This window comes from Hemicordylus capensis, chromosome 1 (genome assembly GCF_027244095.1).
Source record: "Hemicordylus capensis ecotype Gifberg chromosome 1, rHemCap1.1.pri, whole genome shotgun sequence".
Taxonomy (NCBI): domain Eukaryota; kingdom Metazoa; phylum Chordata; class Lepidosauria; order Squamata; family Cordylidae; genus Hemicordylus; species Hemicordylus capensis.
In genome coordinates, this window is record NC_069657.1 from 63,036,602 (window position 1) to 63,049,462 (window position 12,861).

At 43.7% G+C, this 12,861-nt stretch overlaps 1 protein-coding gene across 1 annotated transcript; it reads right to left on the reverse strand.

Moving 5' to 3' along the window:
• Positions 1-4,040: 4,040 nt before the first annotated feature.
• On the reverse strand, positions 4,041-11,676 carry GJD2 (gap junction protein delta 2). The gene is made up of 2 exons (XM_053285970.1): positions 11,067-11,676; positions 4,041-9,055 (listed from the first exon to the last, which is right to left on the reverse strand). The coding sequence occupies exons 1-2, from the start codon at positions 11,135-11,137 to the stop codon at positions 8,212-8,214; spliced, it is 915 nt and encodes a 304-aa protein (XP_053141945.1). The 5' UTR covers positions 11,138-11,676; the 3' UTR covers positions 4,041-8,211.
• Between the last annotated feature and the right edge of the window lie 1,185 nt (positions 11,677-12,861).

Genomic DNA, 12,861 nt, shown 5'->3' on the forward strand with positions numbered 1-12,861 from the left:
CCAGCCCAGTTAGCGCCTTTGGCCCATTTCAGGCCTTTGAGCGTGCACAGAGGCCATTCTTTTTTACCTCCGTGCATGCCCACTGGTTCCCGAACCAAAGGGGGACAAAAACAAACTGGTCTGGCCCAGTTCAAATCAGTTTTGGATTAGCACCGATTCAGAAAAACTGGTTTTGTGCACATCCCTGAGGATTCATGAACTTCAACTTTCTGCCTTCTTCTAGACCAATACATGAGTGGTATTTGTGCATCTGGACACCTATTATTTTATTATTTATTATTATTTTTTTATTTGATTTGATTTGTATACCGCCCTTGCAAAATGGCTCAGGGCGGTTTACAATTAAAACACACCACTAAAACAGTAAAGAGCTAAAACAAATTAAAAAACAATATAACAATTAACAATTCTAATACATTTTAAAACAACAATTAAACAATTACAGTGATTAAAAACCCTGAAATCAGGTTTTGAATTTTAAAATAAACCAGAAATTAAAACTCCCACAATTTAGGAAGCTGAGAAAGCTTGGGTGAAAAGATGGGTTTTCAGGTGTTTTTTGAAAATTGCCAGAGATGGGGAGGATCGTATCTCAGCAGGCAGCACATTCTACAATCTTGGGGCAGCGACCTACAGTATGCACCAAGAATTGAGATCCATATCTTCTCTCAACAGTAGAAACAATCAATGGCTGTTTCTGCTATTAGGCTTCATTTTGATATTCATTAGAATGTTAGGCTTCATTCTAAATGGTTACCAGGAGAAAGGAGCAGGATTAACTTGTACCCTAATGGCACCCTTGAATGCACTCCTGTTTCTTCCCATCTAAGAGAATAGCTGCCATTCACTTCTGTGAGGAAAATAAAAGATCTACACTTCAAGACCCTGTTTTAGCAAGGACAGAGCTACACTGAGTGGTTTGCTTTTACTGGTAGGGATCCTGAAGGGGACAGTGTATACAGGAGGCCACACAGAAGTTCTATACCTCCACAGGAATCCCTGCAACATTTAAGCCCTCCATCTTCACACACCCCATTCCTCACAATGATCTTCACTACTTTTCAAGTGGGGAGCACTTCAGGGGGGAAAATCCTTCAATGCGAGAGCCATTTCCCAGCGTGCTAACATCCACACAGTACTACACTTTTCTCAGTGCTTGGAGGGCCCTTAAGAGAGACTGAGCCCATTCTTAAGAGCTCTGTGGGGAAGTGCTGGGAAGGGCTACACTTTCCCGCCATCCATACGCACCTTCCAAGATGATGCAGGAGGTCAATTTCCTTTGAAACTGATTGCCAAGAAATTTAGGACCGGCAAAAGGAAGTGCTTTTTCACACAACATAGAAGCAACCAATGGAATTATCTGCCACAATATGTGGTAACAGCCAACAACCTGGATGGCTTTAAGAGGGGTTTAAATAAATTCATGGAGGACAGGTCTTTCAGTGGCTACTAGTCTGACAGCTATAGGCCACCTCCAGCCTCAGAGGAAAGATCCCTCTAAATACCAGTTGCAGGGGAGTTGCAGTAGGAGAGAGGGCATGCCCTCGGCTCTTGCCTGTGGACTTTTCAGGGTCATCTGGTGGGCCACTGAATGAAACAGAATGCAGGACTAGATGGGTCTTGGGCTTGATCCAGCAGGGCTTTTCTTATGTTCTTAGGTTTTTTAAGGAGTTGCACCAGCACTGGGCAAAGTGCAGCACTGCAAGGTGGGAATAGTTGCCTCCACTTGGTGCCAGGGGGACTGTGCAGAGTATTCAGCTTCTACCAAAGCTTCACACAGGTCCAATAAGCAATTAAGGTTGATGTGGGCCGCAATTGGCCTCAAATCTTACAATGGAGAACCCTGATGTAGGGTATTTTGCCAGTTGACATATATAGGAGATTCTATACTATACTACTCACATGTAATATTCATATATAGGACATATATAGGAATGCTATACTGCACTATTCTCTCCCCCCCCCCTTTCTTTAATTTTTATACCGCCCTTCCAAAAAGGCTCAGGGCAGTTTACACAGAGAAATAACAAATAAATAAGATGGATACATCTATTCAGATGTAATGTTCAATGCACTCTGTGTACAGTGTACACATGCACAGTTTTTCAAATGTTCTGTTGAACACATGTGTAGCAATATATTTCTTATCTGTATCCTGCATTTCAGGGGACCTGTGTCCAGGTTAATTTTTTAAAGGAATGCACATACAGTTCTCCACACAAAAACATGTACATGTGTACAGACACCGGAATGTACGTATAACATAATGTATGAATCAGGCTATAAGCACTGAATTATCAAGCAATTCATCTCACTGAGGTTTGGACTGTGGGAGCTGTAAGATGTGCTGAACCATGATGGATGGAAATACGTTAGTGGATATTGGTATTATTTGTGGCTTTAGAGACTATTTAGGCAACAGTGTGATGCTGAGCTTTCTCCCTCCAGCATATGAGCAACTTTGCCAACTGGTTTTCAAAATTGTTTTTCTTATGTAAGAGATAATACAAGAATCCATGTAAAGTTCCACATGAAAGTGTTTTGGAACATGATTTAATTTCTAATGCAGATATATTTGATGGAGGTTGAAAGAGCAGAAATATCGGAAGCAAAAAGAACCCTGCCTGCTTTACTTTTTTTTCTTTTGCTTAATGCCTGCAAATCCTCCTTTCCCCCATTTTCTATTTTGTACCTTTCCATCATCTCACACTGTGAGGGAGGAGGCAATGGTAAACCCTTCCTGTATTCTACCAAAGAAAACCACAGGGCTCTGTGGGCACCAGGAGTCAAAACTGACTTGAGGGCACACTTTACTTTACCTTTCCTTAATCTTTTTCTTACCATAACCTTTCATCCTAATACATTTTTATGCAGTCCTGACCAATTTTCTGGCCATCAACACCACAGTATATTACACGTTATCGATGCAATCAAGAGGTACGACACTTCTTTTATAATTGCCATTTAGTTAAAAGGCAAAAGGAGGGAACCCCAAATAAAGTTAGTCTTATAACAAACACACACTTTTATTAAGCAACAGACATTTACCCAGAATATAAAATTAACTCTTATTAGGCAAGCAGATTCTACATTTTTGATGTGTCCCCCAATGTTAAGTTTCCATTCAGTATAAAATGCACCAAAAGAATTGCCTCACATGGCTTACAAACTAGATATTGTATCATATCCCGAAGTCTCTTTGGAGTAGGCGAGATCAAACTGAGTATAATGAATGAAAATGAAGGAACTGGTATAGTACACAGAACCAACATGCATACGGTGAAGCCATGTACAGAGGTGAGTACGATCAGCAAGTCTCATCCCATGACTTACACACATTCATTGTACCATCTATACAGAGCCTACGCATGAACAACTTGTATGTGCATAGACTTTTTATGCACAACTAGGAAGCCTACAGAAACGAGGTCCCTGGCCATGTATACAGAGCCAGTACATGCATAGCTGCTGTACACAGACTGGGCAGTTAAACATATGTACATTGAGGGACAGGACTGCCACTGCAATCCTATTCCCGCACCCCAGATATGTTCACTGCACATGTGATGGTCATCTGAACCCTGATACTGTGATCTTGAGTATAAGGAATTTTTGATTTAGAACCTCAGTCTTAATCCCATTTACTTGGAAGATAGTCTAATGGATTTCACTGGAACTTGGAAAAAATTGACCTCATGCAAACGACTTAATGTTACCGAATCACATGTTCATTTTCATCTTCCCTCCCTTTCACTCAGGCACAGACACAGACACACAGACACACACCAGCTTCCAGTGTTGAAGTTAACCATGTGTGCACCAGTCTGATTGCTAACCATTTTTAGCCCAGCCCACATTTTCCAAACCTGTTTCCAACCATAGTTGCAACTTGTTGTCATTTCTGCTGTTGAAATAAAACTGTTTTTCATGACTTATACAGGTATTTATTTTAGGGGTTGGTAAAAACCTGTGGGGCTGTGAGTTTCAATGAATAACAATACTGTATTATTCCATGCACGCAAACACTTTTTCACAGTTGCTCATGTTAATATTCCATTTTATTCCCTTCCAATTGCATGTTTCAAGATGTGCATTCATTGCCTATGGTTCCCAACAAGATGTGCATTTCCTATATAAAAGCTGCCATAGTGGTGGGGGAGGGTGGGAGTAACAGACAATTGCTTTTATCATATTTACCCTTTTTGTGCTTTTCACTAAAAGCATTGAAATATATCACCTGACAGGTTTCAAGGCATGCTGTTGCACCATTTCCCCCCTATATATACTAAAAGGAAGCTATGTTACAGACAACACTATAACATCTGTACACATTTAATTATGCTGAGCATGATCCAGAAATAGTGTCCCTAAGTATTTATTTTGTCATTGATTAGGGAATTTAAGCATGTTCTTTCTACACAGCTCATCGTTTCTTGTGCATTAAAGTTATGCATTAATTTTTAATACTACAATTACTATTACTGCCTGTTCTACTATGGATAGTGCTGCTATTGTTACTACTACTACTGCTACCAATAACCTAATTCTCCTTTAAAGGAGCAGTTGAGATTATTCCAATAGTGTATAAAATAAAAATCAATTTTGCCAAGAGCATTTTTTTTTTTGTCGTATCAAAAAATAACCTTTAGGCGCTTATTATTCTGCAGATGGAAATTGTTAGCTGCCATGTTTGCCTTCTAAAAATAACATTCATGCTCTGCATTACTTATTACTTTGTAGGAGGATGCACTGAAACAGTATTTAAATGAGGGAAAGATCGATAATTTTAAATCATTCAATTTTAATAGAAACATAATGATAAAGGCATGTCTTTACATCAGCCTAAATCCTGCACTACCCAACGTGATGGTGCAACCTGAACAACCTGCACAGGACCCCAGTCCTAAACACACTTACTTGATTGGAGCAGATGGGTTGGTTCACACATGCATGTTTATTACATGATGACTCCAATATCAAATAATGGCTTGTATATGTGAATGGGTTGCCACATATGTAACCCTGCAAATGATACCACAGCCTTCATGTCACCTCAGACACCATGACTTTCAGTGGAATCAGCTCCGATACTCAGTAGACATGATTCACTCATCAAATGGACAGTGGTCTATGTATGTGTGGACCAACCAGCTGTTACCTGTTACATCCCATCAAGTGTATTTAGGATTATAGACTTAGGACTTGGTCCAAGTGCTGCTCCCACACAGGCCTCACTGAAGCAAAAGTGAGTTGCTTAGAGGCGTTGCTCCATAGTCTGAAGACCATGGCATCAACACCTCTTGTTCTGTTTTCAATAACAGCTTTTGCATGATGTACATAACTGCCTGCAGTAAACAAGTATGTTTTGAGTGGCATGCCCTGAATTTTCCAAATATTCCTCCGCTGAAACAACACACAATGGTGAACAAATTACACAAGCGTAAAACACAATACAGTGGTTGATGGGTTATCATATTCCGAAATTAAGACAGTACATCAAAATAAATGCAAACTTACTACATAAACTCATCTGTTTAAACAGGCAAGCATATAGGCATGTGAAACAAACAAAAAACATTCTAAAATGGACACTCTCGTTTCCATCAGTAATGATAACATGTTTTCCACCCAATCTTTTCCCATCCTTTAGTGGGAATTACCAAGCTGAATTGGTTCAAAACCTAGTTTGTGCTGATCTTTTGAGACTTGCCTGATCCATTTTTGTCATCATTGTTATCCAGTCACTTCACTCTAACTCTAGTCTTAGATGATTAGTCATGCCACTTGACTAGTCCCACCAGAATACGGATGGAAGGGAAAACTCACCTAGACCTGCATCTGAATATATAATCACTCTGAAAGCAGTACAATGAGATCAGATGACATCTGTATTCAGATGGCGAATCTGGATTAATCTAATTTAGCCTCTCAGTTGTGGATCCAGATATGGATATCTCTCCTTCATTGTACTCGGGCATGGGGGGGGGGAGGATGATTTTGTAGGTATTAAGGAATGTTAAAGGTAGTTTTAGACCCATTTCAGTAGATATTCTAGCATTTCAAAAATGATAAGCTGAGGCCAGCCTTATGACTCAGGGGTGGTTCAGATTGTGGTGAGATTCATGTATATCATTTCACACATTATAGCAATAGCAAGGAGGAGAGGGAACTGTGAGGTACTCCTCTTTTTCCCACTTCTAGATAACATATGAACAGGACTTCAGATATAGATGACCTACAGTGTCCCTGAAATGCCTCATGTTCTTAGAAACTTGGATCATATAGACATCACAGTAAAAATAGTCAGTAATGGAAAAAAGCTGCCATTAATCAAAATATCTTTTATGGAATGCTTTCAGTAACCTACCAAGTCCTAGAGATGTCAGTGAAAAAGTTCCCATTTACATTAGTGGCCTCTAGATTATATAATGGAAATATAAATCCATTGTGTATGTATATAATGCACACATTTAATCACTATTGGAATGCATGTATTCAAATACATACACTCCAAAAAAGTATTTGTAGACACCCAAGATATCACTGACACTAATTTTAGGTAACAGAAAATGTAGACCACAGAATTGCATATTTCCAATGTTACGAGGTCATTTCCAATGTAATTGAGGTTTTATTAAATGTCCAAGTTACTTTTCTGAATACATGCATTCCATCAAGTGCATTTATACACGTATCCTATTATATACACAGGACAGACCATAGTTCACTCTATTTCAGGGGCCAAATAAACCAAACTTCTCCTTGAAAATCTTTCTTTACTGTTCCTGAAGGACTCCCATAATTATGAATTAAATAAAATAAAACTTGAGAGTGAAGAGACAAGAATACACACTCACCCACACACCACACACTCACGTAAAATAGAACCTGCATTTTCTGAATTATGCCGCATCTCCTACTTATGTAAATTCATTGTCCTACTATAGCACCATGTCATTGTAAAAAACAAACCCTATAACTGGTTATCCAAATGTTTTGGATATTATCCAGGCCATGAATATAAAAGAGGCTGTAATACAATAATCCCTATGTTCTACATAGATATCCATATAAATTTCATCTTCATATAACAATGCAATGCTATTGACATATATGCATATGTAAAAGAAAGTTAACTTCCTATTTTACAAAAAGGCAATTACTTTATTTATCAATATAGTTATCAGCTGCTTTTTACACCATTGCAGTAACTAAAGAAAAATAAAGATTAGCTTGAATAAAACAAAAGGAAATTTAAAAACCCTGTGGTTTCAAGTTGGGACCCCTAGCCAAGCCTTTGAGTAAATACAGAGTTAGATGCTTTAACTTCAAGTATGGCACTTATATAAATAAGAGCAAAGAGGTGGTGACATATATTCACAGTTAATAGCGATAAATTCTGCTCCTTTGGTATAAAAAAACTTCCAATAAATACATAACTTGGCTGAACTTTAGATCATTCCATCTTGTTTATGCACATAGCAGGGAAATTTTTTCCTAAAATGTATTAATGAATTTGGTAGATCGTAACTAGCGTAAGGATAATTAAGGTCTCTGGTGTGAGCAGACAGGCAAACCAAAAAATGGCAAAATGAGATTCAGCACTACTGTTTTTTGTGTAATTGGTTTTTGTACAAAACAATGATAGAAAAATGCTAATTATATACAGTACGGTAAATCACCTGTGTGACGTAGCCAGACAGACATCCCTCCGACGAAGCTCATGGATATACTGGCTGTCTTTGCAGTCATATGCCCTGACAGTGCAAATCCCCCCTCCCTCCCCTCCCCTGCTTTTATAGACATGCTTGCATTTGTATATTGCTGCAATACCCTCCCACAACCCTTCCCTCAATAAATGACTCCCTTGCTATTTTTGAATATAACATTCTGCACATGGTTTCATCAGTTAGGCAGACAAATGCATCCTAATGATGGCCACAAAGTTGCTCCAGTCAACAGATAGCTGGATCATTTGGGGGGGGGGGGGGTTGAGCTATAAGGCCAGATTGAATGTGTTGTATAGCTGTTTCTTCATCAGTCTTTTATTTAGCACTCAGTTGTGTATCTGGTTCAGAAAGTGCAGATCCAGTACCTTAACGGCTTTCTTGGTGGTTTGAGGAAAAAATTGCTTATGCAATGTTCTTTCCCTAACTCTAATGTCGGCTAGGTCAGTTATACTCAGCAATGTGTTCTGGTTCTGTCACAGTCTTACACATATGCGGAGTCACTAGACTGAGTCCTGCCAAAGTTAGGCACACTCATACGTGGCAGGTCCTTGTTCCTGATTTCATATATTGATTTCCGTTTGGCTTGCACTCCCCTCACTGCCATTTTGATCTTTCGCCAACCCAAGTGGTTGAGTTCAGCCAAGTTGAGCACCACACAAATGCCACTAACGGCAAACATGAATACCAAGAAGACAGTCTTCTCAGTGGGCCTGGAAACGTAGCATTCCACTTCCTTAATGCAAGGGTACCGGTCACATTCGTACATGGAGGGAACATTGAATCCATACAGAAAATATTGCCCCACCAAAAATCCAATCTCCAAGGCATTTCTGAAGACCACCTGAATGATATAAAATCTAGAGATGCCTTCTTGCCGTCTCATCTTTGACTTTGTTGTTCTGATTGCTGGATTGGGAATTTCCTTCACTTCCAAGCAGTCAGGTTCTGCTTCCTTGGTGGAATTTTCAGTGTTCTGCAGCACCCCATTGACAATGGTGTTCTTAATCTTTTTACTATCATCCCGTTTCATGGAGTCCTGATCTCTGTCCAGAGTAAGAAAGACAGTGGAATACCTCCTTTCCCTCTGCTTGGCAGACTGGTGAACAGAGTACGTTATAAAGCAGAGGCTAGGAGTACATACCATGATGATCTGAAACACCCAATATCTAATATGAGAAATGGGAAATGCTTGGTCGTAACATGCCTGGTTGCAGCCTGGCTGCAAGGTGTTGCACACAAACATAGTCTGCTCATCGTCGTAAACAGTTTCTCCTACAATGGCCACAATAAGAATCCTGAAGATCACCACCACGGTCAGCAGAATCCTATAAAATAAAGGTTGGATGAGTGCACATTTACAGGGCAGGAGAAGAGCTGAGATACCTATGGAATTCATTGCCACTGCATACCGTGGTAGTCTCTAATATGCATGTCTCCCCCCGCTTGTTTTTTTTTACAATCATATACATGCACGCAATAGATGTTGGTCAGTGGGTACTGCCATGATAGCTAGAAATCCAACTTCCATGGTCAGAGGTGATATAATGCTTATAATGCTGACTGTTAGATGGTGGAAACATGTCATACAAATGGGCTCACCAATCTTGCTCTGCTTGTGAACTTTCCTCTCACTTCCATCCACAGCGAAAGGATGCTGCATTCAACGCCCTCCCCAAACAGGCAAATATTTGTCCACCACCAATGAAAACTCTTTTATTTATAAAGACATTTCTGGTTTCATACTTTCTGGTCAATTGCTGCTATTTTTCTGTTTATTGTTTCAATGGTCACTGGTTTTTTAATAGATGTATATGGACTTTTAGGACCCAAATTTGATACGATTATTGAGGTATTCTTGTTGGTTCTTTATACATTTGTATTGTATGCAAAGATAATGTGGTTCATAAATGTATAAAATAAATAAACAGATGGACTTTGACCTAATCTGGCATGGCGATGCTTATGTTCTTTCAATTTTAACTAGCTGGGAAACATACTTGCCTGGGAGTTTACAGCAGAGGTAATGGGAGCTGTCCAGTGCTGATTCTGTCTCCCACTCAGCTTTGGTGAACTACCTAGCTTTTCTTTAAAATGATTGCCTAAGTAATGTACTTCTCCTTTTGGATGTTGATGGCAAGTAGAAGGAAAATGCTTGCTTAGTTTAATCTCTGCTAACTGGGCAAAGAAACACCTTTTAAAGTGGTGGCTTTCTTATATTCAGCCGGGAAAGAGCAACTGTCTCGACCCTGCCCAGCTAAGTGCCTCTCCAGTGACTTTGGCTGGTGTCTCCCTTGTGCTTCTTTTCAGATTGTGAGCCTTTGGGGAACCATCTTCTTGCTGTATTCTTTGCAATGTACAAAGTTTTAATAATAACGATTTTTAAAAGGTTATATGAGCACAAATCAAGGTTTGATTTATATAGAACAAGGCGTATAACTACAACCACAAGCAATGGTGTGTGTGTGTGTGTGTGTGTGTGTGTGTGTGTGTGTGTGTGTGTGCGCTTCCTGCCTAAACCTCAGCTGCAGAACAAGAACAGAAGTTGGTCAAATAAAAGGCAGTGGCACCTATCCTGCTTTCCTATGGTATGCAGTATATTGATCAATTAACCATCCTGAACCACAGTTGAAAGGAGTGAGGCAAACTCAAGGCGAGGGTGCTTGCTTGTCCTTATTTTACCCTTGCTTTTTTGCAAGCTGCAATCACCAGATAGATTATGCATGTCTAGTCCAAAACAACTCCTATTTACTAATCTGAAATCACACCTTATCCATATTTTCCCGTTTCCTTTCAATATACATTCAGTAATGTGATCCCCCCCCCCGCCTCTAACGAGCAAGCAGAGGGGGTGGGAAGTGGGGGATGGATTATATCGAAGGTCAAAAGAGTGCTGTGCACTAGCAATGAACTCTGAAATAAACCAGAGAAGCTAAGAGAGTGGCGGGGAAGGGGGCGGCGGGAGTCCTGTGCGGCAGCAAGTTTTAGGTCTACTGAACGAAGCACGGGGAGCGCTGAGAGGAGGGAGAGGGAGGCTGCTGGGAAACCCAATCCCCGATGGTTCAAGGTGTCCGGTGCGGCTGCAGTCCTACGGCAGACTTCCTTGGAGCGAGTCCCGTTGAAATCAGTGGGACTCTCTCGCGGCCGGGGGGGGGGGGGAGCGACAATGGTGGCTGCCAACCATAACGTGGGCGACAATCTCCTTTGTCCTTGCCTGCCTCCCTTGATAGTCCCAGCCGCTGCTGTGCTGAATAAACAGCAGGGTCAAAGAGGGCGAAGACGGGGTTGCTCGGCAAGCGAAAGGCGAGGCTGGCTGGCTGGCCGGCCGGGCGAACTTACCTCCCTATCATAGTGGAGTGCTGCTGGACGGCGGCTTCGAGGAGTCTCTCTAGGATGGTCCATTCCCCCATCGCGGTTCATCTGGAGGCGAAGGCTCGGGTGGCAGCAGCAGCAGAGCGGCGGCGGCGCTCCCTTAGCGGCTGAAGGGCGCGATTCCGGCCCGGGCCGGCCGCCCCGCGGAGGGAGGCTCCACACCGGTCGCCCGGCTGCCTGGCAGGCAGGGCGGCGGCGGCTCCCGGGAGCCAGCCTGGGCGGCGATCGGGCGATCGCCTGGCGCTGCGCAGCCCAGGCAGAGGTCGCCTTCGGTGTCTCGCTGCCCGCCTCCCCGCCGCCTTTAAGTAGGCTCTGCTTGCGTCACGGCCAGGTTGGAGGGGAGCAGCCAAGCGGCAGCGCTGCAGCCGGCAAGGGATCGCCTCCCCCGCCACCGCCGGGATCCCGCCGAGCACGGCTCCCCTGGAAAAGGGCACCCGGCGTCGGACTCGCCCCCTCCCCCGGCCTCCCTGCCCCAGCAGCGGGAGAGGGGAGGGCCGCCAGGCGCCTCGGAATCCATTGGGCAGGCAGGTAATAGATGGAGGGGTTGGGAGGGATCTGGTCCTCTTGGGGGAATCCGGAGCGCCTTCGTCGTCGCCACCCACCCACCCACCGAGCTTCCCCGCGGCTGGGTCGCAGTTCCCAGCCTTGGTGTTTCCGCCCTGGGGCTTGGCCTGCGCCGCGTCGTTGCTTGGGAAGGGGTGGAAGGGTCCTTCGTGTGCATTGCCCGCCGGGGAGGAGGGCGGAGAGGGAGAGTGCAGCATTCCGGTTTGGCGGGGGGGGGCTTTTCAGAGATCACGTCCCTGCATCCGAACCCCGCAAGCCCTGTGCTGAGCCTCTGCTGGTCCCCCACCCTTTTAACCCTAGCAGATGAGGGCACCGCTGTAGGCTTGCCACAGGAAGGGATGTCAAGTGTGGCAGCCGAATGGTGGCCGCTACTTTTCAGGCAGTTGCTCCCAAACGTCGCAGTTGGCACTCGAAGTGCCCGAGTGGGAACATGAGGAATAAAGATGCCCCTATAATAATAGATGCAAGGCGTCCAGAGATTCACCCTTCGATCTCTTTGGCTCTCCGTGTCCATAAGGTTTTTGTTTTCAGCCGGAGCTCAGACAGAAAGACTTTAGGACCCCTTTAAGTGGAAATAGCACTGGGGCTTGTCGAGGAAGCAGGGCCAGCCAAGCGCGCGCACACGCACACACACACACACACACACACACACACTTCCTTTTGCCTTACTCTCTTCACTGCTCTTTCCCTCTACTTCCTTGGCAGTGCACATTGCTCTGCTCTAACCTTCCCCTCATTCCAGCTGTTGACCACCTCACTGTTCCCAGGGGCATAACAAGGCTGGAGTGGGCCCAGAGACAAAAATTTTAAATGGGCCCCTCGCTGATACACACACACACACACACACACTTCACAATATATAGTCATGTGACTTGCCTCTGGGGGGGCCCTTGAGGTGTGGGGGCCCCCAGGCAGCCGCCTCCCCTTGCCTAATAGTAGTTACGCCCCTGACTCTTCCCCCACAACTTTCCATCCCAGCAAGCCTTTCCACCTCACACCCCCTCAGCGGGCCTTCCCAGCACAGCCTAGCACACCCCAGGGACCTTCCCCCTCCCCCTCCAGCAGACTGGGCCACAATGGGCCAAGACTTGCCTGCGCCCCACACTGCTGCTCCCACTCCTCACTCCTGCCTTGTCCTCTCCTTCTCTTCCCCCTTACATTACCCAGCTGAGAGAGCAGGGCTGTCCTTAGAAAGCCC